This window comes from Malaclemys terrapin, chromosome 2, assembly GCF_027887155.1.
Source record: "Malaclemys terrapin pileata isolate rMalTer1 chromosome 2, rMalTer1.hap1, whole genome shotgun sequence".
NCBI lineage: Eukaryota > Metazoa > Chordata > Testudines > Emydidae > Malaclemys > Malaclemys terrapin.
This window is the reverse complement of record NC_071506.1, coordinates 108,506,377-108,519,647: the sequence shown is the minus strand read 5'-3', so window position 1 is coordinate 108,519,647 and position 13,271 is coordinate 108,506,377. Positions and strand designations below refer to the sequence as shown.

Here is a 13,271-nt window from a genome sequence, read left to right as displayed (position 1 = left end):
ATAGATTGGACAGGCTTTCACTCAGTATTAGCACACCTGTCCATGTTTGCTGAAATGTGTCAGGTGCTATGGGGGAGAGGAAGAGAAAAAGAAAAAGTAGTTATTGTCCAAATTCTAGTCTTTGTGTCAACAATGTTTTTTCCTTGATTTTTGGAATATCATTCTCATAGGCTCTTCCCAGTCTTGGGTGAGCCTGGAGATGGTAAGACACTTTCTAAAGCTCTTCCCTGTTTGTAGAGGAACTCTGGGTCTGTGGTGGGATGGAGGCAGGCATTGGGGCACCTGAATGGATTGTTAATAATTCCATGAGCAGGCTACAGGTGGCTGATGGGTGGGAGGAGGAAGGGTGACCAGCAGAAACAGGCCTTTAGTTGCATGTGTAATTTCAGGTTGACAGTGGGATGGGTGTTTATGGTGGGTGGGGAGCAGAGGCAGGCTAGTAACTGCATGTCCTCCTCTGTGGGCCATTGTTATGTCAGAGGATGTTATCCTGAAGTACATCCCCAAAAGGCAGAGAAGGATTGGCAATGGGCAAATTGGGAAGATATGCCACATTTCCATTTGCCAGGGTGGTGCCCCCAGAGCTGGTGCAGGAGTGGAAGGGAACCACAAACTATACAGGTAGTGCCAAGAGAGCTGCATTGCTGTGCAATCTTCATGCCCAATTAGAACACTATCTTTGGCTTAAGTTCTCTTGTTTTAACACTGGTGGGTTAGCATGAAATGCACAGTAAAATAAATAGAATTGTGCAGTAACCTGAAAGGGAGAGTGAATGCTTTAAAATGTCTTTGCTATTTGAAATGTTGCTGTCAGTTGAGATGGGTGATTTTTTACCTCATAATAACTGGATTGGCTCAAAGCTGAGGTCATTAATGCAACTGTGAGCTGAAAATATCTAGAGCTTTTTCTTTCTCTATTTACTGCTACACTAAATGTGCCTTCCATTCAATCCATCTAATGTTTAACCCATATGGTTCCACCATCTTGAACAGGGGGAGGCTTGGGCCATGTGGTCGGCCGGCAGGAAAAGAAGCAATAACCACTATGGTAGAGGGGTTATGAGTGGCACATGGCACGTTTCAGCTGGAGGTAGACATAAATGGGACTGATATATTTAAACTGTCCAGCACAGCTGCCATTTTAAGCAAAGGTGTGGAGTATTAAAAGCAGAGGAGGTGGAGGGAGGGCAGACCAACATGGCGGTGCCCTGACGATACCCGGAACTGTGTTGTTCATTTTCCCCTCCCACAGTTTTAAGGTAACAAATAATACCTCCTGGAAGAAGTCCCCTCCACTGTTTGGTCCTCTGCCTGTGATTCAGGAGAGTCTGGGGTCTCCAGCACTGTGTCTGCCTCAGACTTCAGTGAGGTGTGCAGGTCTACAAGATCCTGGGTTTCAGGATCAACCTTCTTTGGCTCGGTCCTGGTCAGCATCTATGGAGGTGTCCTTGGTTGTGTCCACAAAATACCATGATTTAGTGGTGACATCTCTGCCAAAAATAGAGTCCAGCTTCTCCTCATAGTGAAGACCATGCTGAAAAAAACATGACTACCACTTTCTGTGTAGTAACAGTTCCTGGAGCCTCATTTCTCCTGTTTCCTTGTTCCCCTTTCTTGACACCCTTTAACTACAACCCTGGGTAAACACGTACAGCTCTACTGACTTTAGTGGAATAATGTTTGTAAATACAAGGGCTGACTTAGGTCCTGTTTTTGGACATTGAATGTAAAAGATGGACAAATGACTTGTATACATGAGTATAATACATTTATGCATTCAGCATCAAGGCAGAAGGTTTTCACAGTTCTCCATGACGTCCTTAAGTGCTGGAGGTTTCATTTGGATCTCTGATATAGTGGAAAGATGTATAAAATCACATGTCTGGAGGCAACTCCCTATTGACAATGCATTTGAGGAGACTTTTTGTCATTTTTTTATTTCATGATGCATATGGAATACGATACACTCAAGAAATTTGGAGTCTGAAGGTTCTGTTTTGCGATAGCAGACTCTGAACGTTTGGGATGTATGCTTAAGGTTGCTCATGTGAAGTCAAACACATTATTTGGGGTGGATCTTTATTCTAATGTACAATTTTTAGGAGTTGAGGACCCCTCAGTTGAGTGTGTTCATCTGTATGGCTCTTTCAAAACACTGATTATTCCACTTTCTGTTGATATCCATGTGCATATCCAAACCCAGGATTTGGACTGATAAATAAATACTTGACTATTAACGTAATATGCTTATATAGTCTTTAAAAATGGAATACCGCCATATATACTCGATCATAAGCCAGTTAGTTTATAAGCCAACACCCCCCCCCCCCGAAGATGGATAAGTAAAAATGGAAAATTGTTATGACACATTCATAAGCCGACCTTATAATTCAGGGGTCAGCAAACTTTGGCTCCCGGGCCATCAGGAAAAGCCACTGGTGGGCCAAGATGGTTTGTTTACCTCGAGCGTCCGCAGGCACGGAGGTAAACCTGAGTAAATAAAGTGTTCTGGTGCGCCAGCTGCTTACCCTAATGAGCGGGGACAGCAACTGGTGGGGAAATTTTTTGGGGGGGAGAAGCTGGGAGTCAGGAGAGTAACCCCTTTGACCACCCCCTAAATGACCCCACCCCTAGCCCAGGACCCCCACACTCTCCCCATTCCATCTCTTCCCACCTTACCTGGAGGGCCAGGGGAGGATGTCTCTGACCTGGCTGGAGCTGCTCCGGCAGGCGGGGCAGCGCGGCTGCAGCCTGCTCCGGTGGGCCTGACCGGGCAGTGCGGCCACAGCATGTTCCAGCGGGCTGGGCCGGGCGGCACAGCTGCAGCGTGCTCCGGCGGGCTGGGCAGCGCAGCCACAGCCTGCTTTGGGGGGCGCGGCCAAGCAGCACGGCTGCAGCCTGCCAGCCCCGGGGCTGCAGCTGCTTCGGAGGCTGCAGGGAGAGCAGTGTGGCCAGAAGCGGAGAGACTGTGGCTCCGCCTCTTCCCTTCTGGCTCTGCTGGCTGTGCTGCCTCTCCTTGCTCCCTCTGTTGGGGGGAGGGGCTGTGTCCCACCTCTCCCTCTCTATACCCGTTCATAAACCGACTCCCTTCTCTGGTGCTTCCCTTTTTTTACTAAAAAAATTCGGCTTATGAATGAGTATATACAGCATATTGATTTTATTTTTTATAATTTCAATGAATATTGATGTTTATTTTCAGCTTTTTTTCAATTTGTATTGATTTAAATTTTCACAGTTGCAGGAAATTAGAACATATGACCATACTGGGTCAGATCAATGGTCCATCTAGCCAGTATCCCATCTCTGACAGTGGCCAGCGCCAGATGCTTCAGAGGGAATGAACAGAACAGGGCAATTTCAAATAATCCATCTCCTGTTGTACAGTCTCAGCTCCTGGCAGTTGGACGTTTAGGGACACCTGAAGCATGGGGTTGCATCTTGGCTAATAGCCATTGATGACCTATCTTTTAAATTATGGGGAGTCAGATAATGGAGGGGTGGGCAGCGGAGCTCAGACAATAATTATTTAATAACTGCAGATGTTGAGATGAAAAAAGTCAAAGCTTTATAATGGTTAAACCACAAATTGTTAACCTCATATGTCAAATACATACAATCCTTAAATCAAACTCTAATTTCTTATGCAGCATTTTTCTTACTTTGCCTATCTGTAATTTTTGACCTATCAATGGACATATTTTTTTATCTGTTTGTTTGCGTACAGTGAAATCAACCTTTAGCAACACTTACCAATAAAAATAGAATTAAATCCTGTGAACATGGACTGCATATGTTATGGTGAATCAGATGATGAAATGTGACATCATATTTGTTGTTCTTACCTTTTCATCTGAGAAATAGAAGCTTCTGTTCTTTTCTGTAGTTTGGATCAGATGTCTTTTTCAAATTTATATTGATTCCAGAATAGAGTGTTTGAAAATAATTATTATTGATAATACTTTTTAGCTTTATATAGTGAAATTCAGAGGGATGCATTATTGGTTGTGATAACAATGAAGTTGGTCCAATAAAAGATATTACCTCACCTACCTGGTTATGACAAGTCAAGCAATAGATGTTTCTGACATATTAATATAGAGCCAGATTCGCCCCTGGACTACACCAACTTTAGCCTCTAATTGTGGAGTTCCTACGAACACAGTTTGAAGCTTCTATCCTGTAACCCTACAGGGTAAAAACCTTGAGGGAGGGCAGTAGTGCAAATGTTATCTGTCCTCCCCTCCTGGTGAATTCTTGATGTGAAGTGACATTAGTAGCAGATGATGTAATTTGCACTGCTTTGTGCCCAGAGGGGTGACTAGAGCCCATAGAGTATGCCTCCAGTGATTATTCCCCCCTCCAAACACTAATATCAAGATTTGCCACTGGCAACTAAGTCAGGAAACAGACACCAGGCAGGCTAGGTAAATTCCTGAGAGCAGTTAGTGGATTTAAAATTATTTTTTCCTTGAAATTATTTTTTCCAACAAACTCAGGCAGTTTTCTAAGAACAGGACCCCCCATTGCCAGAAAATCCCCAGGACAAATAACAACTATACACCCCTCGAATGCTTCTGTTGTTTGTTTGTTTATTTGTTTTTATTATGAACTCTTCCACTATTTTTTGTCTGTATTCATTCATTCACCTCTAGGCCATCTTTGTTCTGCTTTGAGGATGCCTTTATATTTTCTTGCTTATGGGTTGTGTTGAGACATTTCAGTGTTGCTGTGAAGCACAAAGCTCTGTCACATCCCCAGAGACAAGTGCAAGTGTCTGCAGGCAATTGAATGAAACAGACAAAAACATTGACTGTACTGAGTACTCAGCGAATTGCACTCCTGGTGACTGTGCAGTTTACCCTCCCCTGAGCTGACCTTTTTTATAGGCCCTCCATTCAGATTCATTGCATTTGCAGGACATACCTGGTCAGAGTAGCAGCTGTGTTAGTCTGTATCCACAAAAAGAACAGGAGTACTTGTGGCACCTTTGAGACGAACATATTTATTTGAGCATAAGCTTTTGTGGGCTACAGCCCACTTCATCAGATGCATAGACTAGAACATATAGTAAGGATATATATATATATATATATATATAACATGAAAAGGTGGAAGTTGCCATACCAACTCTAAGAGGCTAATTAATTAAGATGAGCTATTATCAGCAAGAGAAAAAAAAAACTTTTGTAGTGATGATCAAGATGGCCCATTTCAGACAGTTGACAAAAAGGTGTGAGGATACTTAACATGGGGAAATAGATTCAATTTGTGTAATGACCCAGCCACTCCCAGTCTCTTTTCAAGCCAAAGTTAATGGTATCTAGTTTGCATATTAATTCAAATTCAGCAGTTTCTCGTTGGAGTCTGTTTTTGAAGCTTTTCTGTTACAAAATTGCCACCTTTAAGTTTGTTACTGAGGGTATGTCAATACTACGAAATTAGGTCAAATTTATAGAAGCCGGTTTTATAGAAATCGTTTTTATACAGTCAATTGTGTGTGTCCCCACATAAAATGCTCTAAGTGCATTAAGTCGGCGGACCGTGTCCACAGTACCGAGGCTAGCGTCGACTTCCGGAGTGTTGCACTGTGGGTAGCTATCCCACAGTTCCCGCAGTCTCTGCTGCCCATTGGAATTCTGTGTTGAGATCCCAATGCCTGATGATGCAAAAACAGTGTCGCGGGGGGTTCTGGGTACATGTCGTCAGGCCACTCCCCCTCCGTCAGAGCAACGGCAGACAATCGATTCGCGCCTTTTTACCTGGGTTACCTGTGCAAACGACATACCACAGCAAGCATGGAGCCTGCTCAGCTCAGCTCACCGTCACCATATGTCATCTGGGTGCCTGCAGACGTGGTACTGCATTGCTACACAGCAGCAGCTAATTGCCTTTTGGCAGTAGACAGTGCAGTATGACTGGTAGCCGTCATCGGCTATCTGGGGGCTGGCAGACATGGGGCTGCATTGCTATACAGCAGCAGCTCCTTGCCTTTTGGCAGTAGATGGTGTATTACGATTGGTATCCATCATCGTCGTATTCCTCAGTGAGATTGGTCAGAGGCACCTGGGAAGACATGTTTTGTTTCCTGGAGACTCAGTCCTGCCGGCAGTCCTATTGAACCGTCTTGACGATGATGGTTAGCAGTCGTAATGCAGCATTTTCTGCCAAGCACCCAGAAGATGCCGATGGCTATCAGTCATGCTGCACCGTCTGCTGCCAGCCTAAGATGTAAAAGATAGATGGACCAGATTTGTTCTATATTCATTTGCTTCCCCCTCCCTCCGTGAAATCAACGGCCTGCTAAACTCAGAGTTTTGAGTTCAATCTTTTGGAGGGGGGTGGGGGGACATTCTGTGTGACAGTTGTTTGTGTTTCTCCCTGATGCACAGCCACCTTTGTTGATTTTAATTCCCTGTAAGCCATGTCGTCACTCGCCCCTCCCTCCCTCCATCAGACAATAGTTTTGCACCTTTTTTCAGCCCAGACGCCATAGCACTGGGATCATGGAGCCCGCTCAGATCACCGCGGCAATTATGAGCACTATGAACACCACGCGCATTGTCCTGGAGTATATGCAGAGCCAGGACATGCCAAAGCAAAACCAGGTGAGGAGGCGATTGCAGCGCAGCGACGAGAGTGATGAAGAAATTGACATGGACATAGACCTCTCACTAAGTACGGGCCCCAGCAATGTGCAAATCATGGTGTTACTGGGGCAGGTTCATGCCGTGGAACGCCAATTCTGGGCCCGGGAAACAAGCACAGACTGGTGGGACCGCATCGTGTTGCAGGTGTGGGATGATTCCCAGTGGCTGCGAAACTTTTGCATGCGTAAGGGCACTTTCATGGAACTTTGTGACTTGCTTTCCCTTGCCCTGAAGCGCCAGAATACCAGGATGAGAGCAGCCCTCACAGTTGAGAAGCGAGTGGCGATAGCCCTGTGCTTGGGAACGCCAGACAGCTACCGGTCAGTCGGGAATCAATTTGGAGTGGGCAAATTTACTGTGGGGGCTGCTGTGATCCAAGTAGCCAATGTAATCAAAGACCAGCTTATATCAATGGTAGTGACTCTGGGAAACGTGCAGGTCATAGTGGATGGCTTTGCTGCAGTGGGATTCCCAAACTGTGGTGGGGCGATAGATGGAACCCATATCCCTATCTTGTCACCGGAGCACCAAGCCACTGAGTACATAAACCGCAAGGTATACTTTTCAATTCTGCTGCAAGCCCTGGTGGATCACAAGGGATGTTTCACTAACATCAACGTGGGATGGCCGGGAAAGGTACATGATGCTCGCGTCTTCAGGAACTCTGGTCTGTTTCAAAAGCTGGAGGAAGGGACTTTCTTCCTGGACCAGAAAATAACCGTTGGGGATGTTGAAATGCCTATAGTTCTCCTTGATGAACCCTCCTCCTCCCCCACCCCCCCCGATTCACTCTACTTCCCTGTAAGCTAACAAAAAGTCACCCTCCTCTCCCCCCCTTCGAGCACTGCTTGCAGAGGCAATAAAGTCATTGTTACTTCACATTCATGCATTCTTTATTAATTCATCACACAACTAGGGGGATAACTGCCAAGGTAGCCCGGGAGGGGTAGGGGAGGAGGGAAGGACAAGGACACACTGCAGTTTAAAACTTTAACTCTTATTGAAGGCCAGCCTTCTGATGCTAGGGCAATCATCTGGGGTGGAGTGGCTGGAGGCCCCCCCACCGTGTTCTTGGGCATCTGGGTGAGGAGGCTATGGAACTTGGGGAGGAGGGCTGTTGGTTACACGGGGGCTGTAGTGGCGGCCTCTGCTCCTGCTGCCTTTCCTGCAGCTCAACCATACGCTGGAGCATATCAGTTTGCTGCTCCATCAATTCAGCCCGCCACCTCTCCTCTCGTTCATATTGTGCTTTTTTGCACTCTGACATTGACTGCCTCCACGCATTCTGCTGTGCTCTGTCAGCGTGGGAGGACAACTGGAGCTCCGAGAATATATCATCCCAAGTCTGCCGTTTTCTCCTTCTAATCTTCACTAGCCTCTGCGAAGGAGAAACATTTGCAGCTGGTAGAGAAGGGAGAGGTGGTTAAAAAAGACACATTTTTGAGAACAATGGGTACACACTTTCACGTTAAATTTTGCTGTTCACATTACACAGCACATGTGCTTTCGTTACAAGGTCGCATTTTTCCTCTTATATTGAGGGCCTGCCGGTTTGGTGTAAGAGATCACTCAGGCAGTGCCAGGCAACAGAATTCGGCTTGCAGGCAGCCATGGTAAGCCACAGTCTTTTGGCTTTTTTAACCTTCATAACATGTGGGAATGGTTTCAAATAGTAGCGCCCTCATTTCCCATATCAAGCACCTGTTGGGTTGACCATTTAAAATGGGTTTGCAATGTAAAAGGAGGGGCTGCGGTTTCTGGGTTAACATGCAGCACAAACCCAACTACTCCCCCCACCCAATTCTCTGGGATGATCACTTCAGCCCTCCCCCCACCATGTGGCTAACAGCGGGGAACATTTCTGTTCAGCAGAGCAGGAACGGGTAGCTCTGAATGTCCCCTTAATAAAATCACCCCATTTCAACCAGGTGAACTTGAATGATACCACTCTCCTGAGGATAACAAAGAGATAAGGAATGGATGTTGTCTGCATGCCAGCAAACACCGGGACCATATGCTGCCATGCTTTGTTATGCAATGATTCCAGACTACGTGCTACTGGCCTGGCGTGGTAAAAGTGTCCTACCATAGCGGATGGGATAAGGCAGCCCTCCCCAGAAACCTTTTGCAAAGGCTTTGGGAGTACATCAAGGAGAGCTTTCTGGAGATGTCCCTGGAGGATTTCCGCTCCATCCCCATACACATTAACAGACTTTTCCAGTAGCTGTACTGGCTGTGATTGCCAGGGCAAATTAATCATTAAACATGCTTGCTTTTAAACCATGTGTAATATTGACAAAGGTACACTCACCAGAGGTCCCTTGTGCACCCTCAGGGTCTGGGAGCACGCCTTGGATGAGTTCGGGGGTTACTGGTTCCAGGTCCAGGGTGATAAACATATCCTGGCTGTTGGGGAAACCGGTTTCTCCGCTTCCTTGCTGTGAGCTATCTTCATTGTCTTCATCATCTTCCTCGTATCCCGAACCAGCTTCCCTGTTGCGTGATTCTCCATTGATGGAGTCAAAGCACAGGGTTGGGGTAGTGGTGGCTGCACCCCCTAGCATGGCATGCAGCTCCGCTTAGAAGCGGCATGTCTACGGTTCTGCCCCGGACCTTCCGTTTGCCTCTCTGGCTTTGTGGTAGGCTTGCCTTAGCTCCTTAATTTTCATGCAGCACTGTTATGTGCTCTATCCTTCATGGCCTTTGAGACTTTTTCCTAATATTTTGCCATTTCGTTTACTGCTACGGAGTTCAGCTAGCACTGATTTGTCTCCGCATATGGCGAGCAGATCCCGTACCTCCTGTTTGGTCCATGCTGGAGCTCTTTTGCGATCCTGGGACTCCATCATGATTACCTGTGCGCTCCACGCTGGGCAAACAGGAAATGAAATTCAAAAGTTCGCGGGGCTTTTCCTGTCTACCTGGTCAGTGCATCTGAGTTGAGAGCACTGTCCAGAGCGGTCACAATGAAGCATTGTGGGATAGCTCCCGGAGGCCAATAATGTCGAATTCCGTCCACACTACCCCAAATCCGACCCGGAAAGGCTGATTTCAGCGCTAATCCCCTCATCGGAGGTGGAGTAAAGAAACCGGTTTAAAGGGCCCTTTAAGACGAAAAAAAGGGCTTTGTTGTGTGGATGTGTCCAGGCTTAATTCGATTTAACGCTGCTAAATTCCACCTAAACTCATAGTGTAGACCAGGCCTGAGTGACCAGAGAGGTTGAAGTGTTCTTCTACTGGTTTTTGAATATGATTCCTGATGTCAGATTTGTGTCCATTTATTCTTTTGCATAGAGACTGTCCGGTTTGGCCAATGTACATGGCAGAGGGGCATTGTTGGCATACCTGGTCATACCTGGTCACGTGGCACCAAAGCTGTTACTCTTAGGGTATGTCTACACTACGAGAGTAGTTCGATTTTACTTAAAGCGAATTTGTGGAACCAATATTACAAAGTCGAACATGTGTATCCACACTAAGGACAGTAATTCGACTTTGTGAGTCCACACTAATGGGGCAAGCGTCGATATTGGAAGCGGTGCACTGTGGGCAGCTATCCCACAGTTCCCGCAGTCCCCGCTGCCCATTGGAATTCTGGGTCGAGCCCCCAATGCCAGCTGGGGCAAAAAATGTGTCGAGGGTGGTTTTGGGTAACTGTCGTCATTCAACCCTCACTCCCGCCCTCCCTCCGTGAAAGCACCGGCGGGCAATCAGTTCGCGCACTTTTCTGGTGATTGACAGCGTGGACGCCACAGCACTGCGAGCATGGAGCCCGCTGCGATCATCGCTGCAGTTATGGCCGTTGTCAACACCTCGCACCTTATCATCCACCTTTTTCAGAGGCAGATGCTGAGAAATCGGGCGAGGAGGCTACGGCAGCGCTGTGAGGACATTAAGTCTGAGAGGGGCACAGACTTCTCACAAAGCACGGGACCCCGCACCGTGAACATCATGGTGGCAATGGGTCATGTTGTTGCTGTGGAACGGCGATTCTGGGCCCAGGAAACAAACACGGATTGGTGGGACTGCATAGTGCTGCAGGTCTGGGATGAATCACAGTGGCTGCGAAACTTTTGGATGCGGAAGGGGACTTTCCTGGAACTTTGTGAGTTGCTGTCCCCTTCCCTGAAGCGCAAGGACACCCGGATGCGAGCAGCCCTGACTGTCCAGAAGTGAGTGGCCATAGCCCTCTGGAAGCTTGCAACGCCAGACAGCTACCGGTCAGTCGCGAACCAATTTGGAGTGGGCAAATCTACCGTGGGGGTTGCTGTGATGCAAGTAGCCAACGCAATTGTTGAGCTACTGCTTTCCAAGATAGTGACCCTGGGAAATGTGCAGGTGATCATAGATGGCTTCGCTGCGATGGGATTCCCAAACTGCAGTGGGGCTATAGACGGAACTCACATCCCTATCCTGGGACCGGACCACCAGACCAGCCAGTACATTAACCGAAAGGGCTACTTTTCAATGGTGCTGCAAGCACTGGTGGACCATAGGGGACGTTTTACCAACATCAACGTCGGATGGCCGGGCAAGGTTCATGATGTTCGTGTTTTCAGGAACGCTGGGTCTGTTTAGACGGCTGCAGGAAGGTATTTACTTCCCGGACCACAAAATAACTGTTGGGGATGTGGAGATGCCTATAGTGATTCTCGGGGACCCAGCCTACCCACTAATGCCCTGGTTCATGAAGCCCTATACAGGCACCCTGGACAGTGAAAAAGAACTCTTCAACTACCGTCTGAGCAAGTGCAGAATGGTGGTAGCGTGTGCTTTTGGATGTCTGAAATGGAGAAGCTTACTTACTCACTCTGATCTCAGCGAAACCAATATCCCCATTGTTATTGCAGCTTGCTGTGTGCTCCACAATCTCTGTGAGAGCAAGGGGGAGACCTTTATGGCGGGGTGGAAGGTTGAGGCAAATCGCCTGGCTGCTGATTACGCCCAGCCAGACAGCCAGGCGATTAGAAGAGCCCAGTGGGACTCGCTGTGCATCCGGGAAGCTTTGAAAGCTGGGTTCCAGAGTGAGCAGGGTAACCTGTGACTATTAAGTTTGTTTGTTTAAACAGAAGCTGAACTTGCCCCCGTTTCTTTACTCAGTTAATGTTGACTATCCTCTCCAGTTACCAACCCCCTTCTACCTCTTCCAACACACCTTTAAAAATAAAATAAATGAAACTTTGTTCATTAACACCGTTTTCTTTATTAAGGATTTCGTGGTAAAGTGTTGAAACTGGGACGCAGACTGTGGTGGGGAGCGGGTGTAGTGATGGAAAGGACGCTTCTAAACTCGAGGAATGACAGGCTCCTGCTCCTAGAGCGGTCCGCAGTGGTGGACTGGTTGTTTCAACGGAGCCTGCCACCCCTCTTTTTCGGGACTCTGTGTGTGGGGGCTATGTGAGTTTGTGGCGGGGGAGGGCGGTTACAGATCCCCTGCTGCGTGGCTCTGTCATCCAGGCTAAGGACCGCTGCATAAGATCTGTAACCGCCCTCCCCCGCCACAAACTCACATAACCCCGCCCCACAGAACAGGAAAACCACCTCCCAGACTGACCAGGGTGCCTAGTGACTGCAATGTGTGTGTGACCTTCTGCTGAACCTGCCCCTGTGTCTGTACCCTGGTAAAGGTGACTGTCCTCTCCAATTACCAACCCCCTTCCCCCCCTTCAAACACACTCTCCTCTAAAAGAACATGACGGAAACAGTAATTAACAGAAACGTATTTTTTATTAACAACTACACAGTTAGGGGATGAAACTGGGACGGGGGCTTGGGTGAGGTGCTTTTGGAGTGAAGGAAAGGACTTATCAAATCTTTGGGAATGAGAGCCTTCTGCAATTTGAGCAGTCTGCAGGGGTGGAGTGACTGTTTTCACGGCCCCTGCTGCCCCTCCTTCTTGGGACTTTGGGTGAGGGGGGGGATGGGACTTTGTGGCGGGGGAGGGCAGTTAGAGAGAGAATGCAGCAGGGCTCTGTCCTCCTGCCTCCGGTCCTGCAGAACATCTACAAGGCGCCGGAGCATGTCCGTTTGCTCCCTCATTAGTCCAAGCAGCGTTTGAGTTGCCTGCTGGTCTTCCTGCTGCCACCTGTCCTCCCGTTCACTGTGTGCTCGCTGGTATTGCGACATGTTCTCCCTCCACTGGGTCTGCTGTGCCGCCTCGGCTCGGGAGCAGCCCATAAGTTCTGAGAACATCTCGTCCCATGTCCTTTTTTTTTGTCGCCTGATCTGTGCCAGCCTCTGGGAGGGGTATGCCGGGGTAGCTCGGGAGACACTCGCAGCTGTGGGATAGGAAAAAGGGAGTGGTTTTTTTTTTTTTTTTTTTTTAATGGAGATCTCGTCCCATCTCCTAGAACTGGAAGGGCCATTGAAAGGTCATCGAGTCCAGCCCCCTGCCTTCACTAGCAGGACCAAGTACTGATTTTGCCCCAGATCCCTAAGTGGCCCCCCCAAGGATTGAACTCACAACCCTGGGTTTAGCAGGCCAATGCTCAAACCACTGAGCTATCCCTCCCTTCCTCAGAAAGATACAGTTTTGCGAACAATGAATATAGTCTTTCTCTGTGAACAAGACCATGCACAGTACCTATCACATGCGCACTCAGTACAAGGTCGAATTTTCAGCCT

General features: G+C 47.8%; 1 protein-coding gene across 9 annotated transcripts in view; it reads left to right on the top strand.

Moving 5' to 3' along the window:
• RNF144B (ring finger protein 144B) overlaps window positions 1-13,271 on the top strand; it is a 132,135-nt gene that overhangs the window by 68,014 nt on the left and 50,850 nt on the right. For 2 of the 9 annotated variants that reach the window (XM_054019749.1, XM_054019748.1), the window contains exon 3: window positions 6,480-7,458. The exons of the other annotated variants lie outside the window; for them this stretch is intronic. In XM_054019749.1, coding sequence (XP_053875724.1) covers window positions 6,480-7,457 — 978 coding nt within the window. In that variant the 3' untranslated portion in view covers window position 7,458. Of the gene's footprint in view, window positions 1-6,479; window positions 7,459-13,271 lie in introns of those variants that run through there. 9 annotated transcript variants of the gene reach the window in all.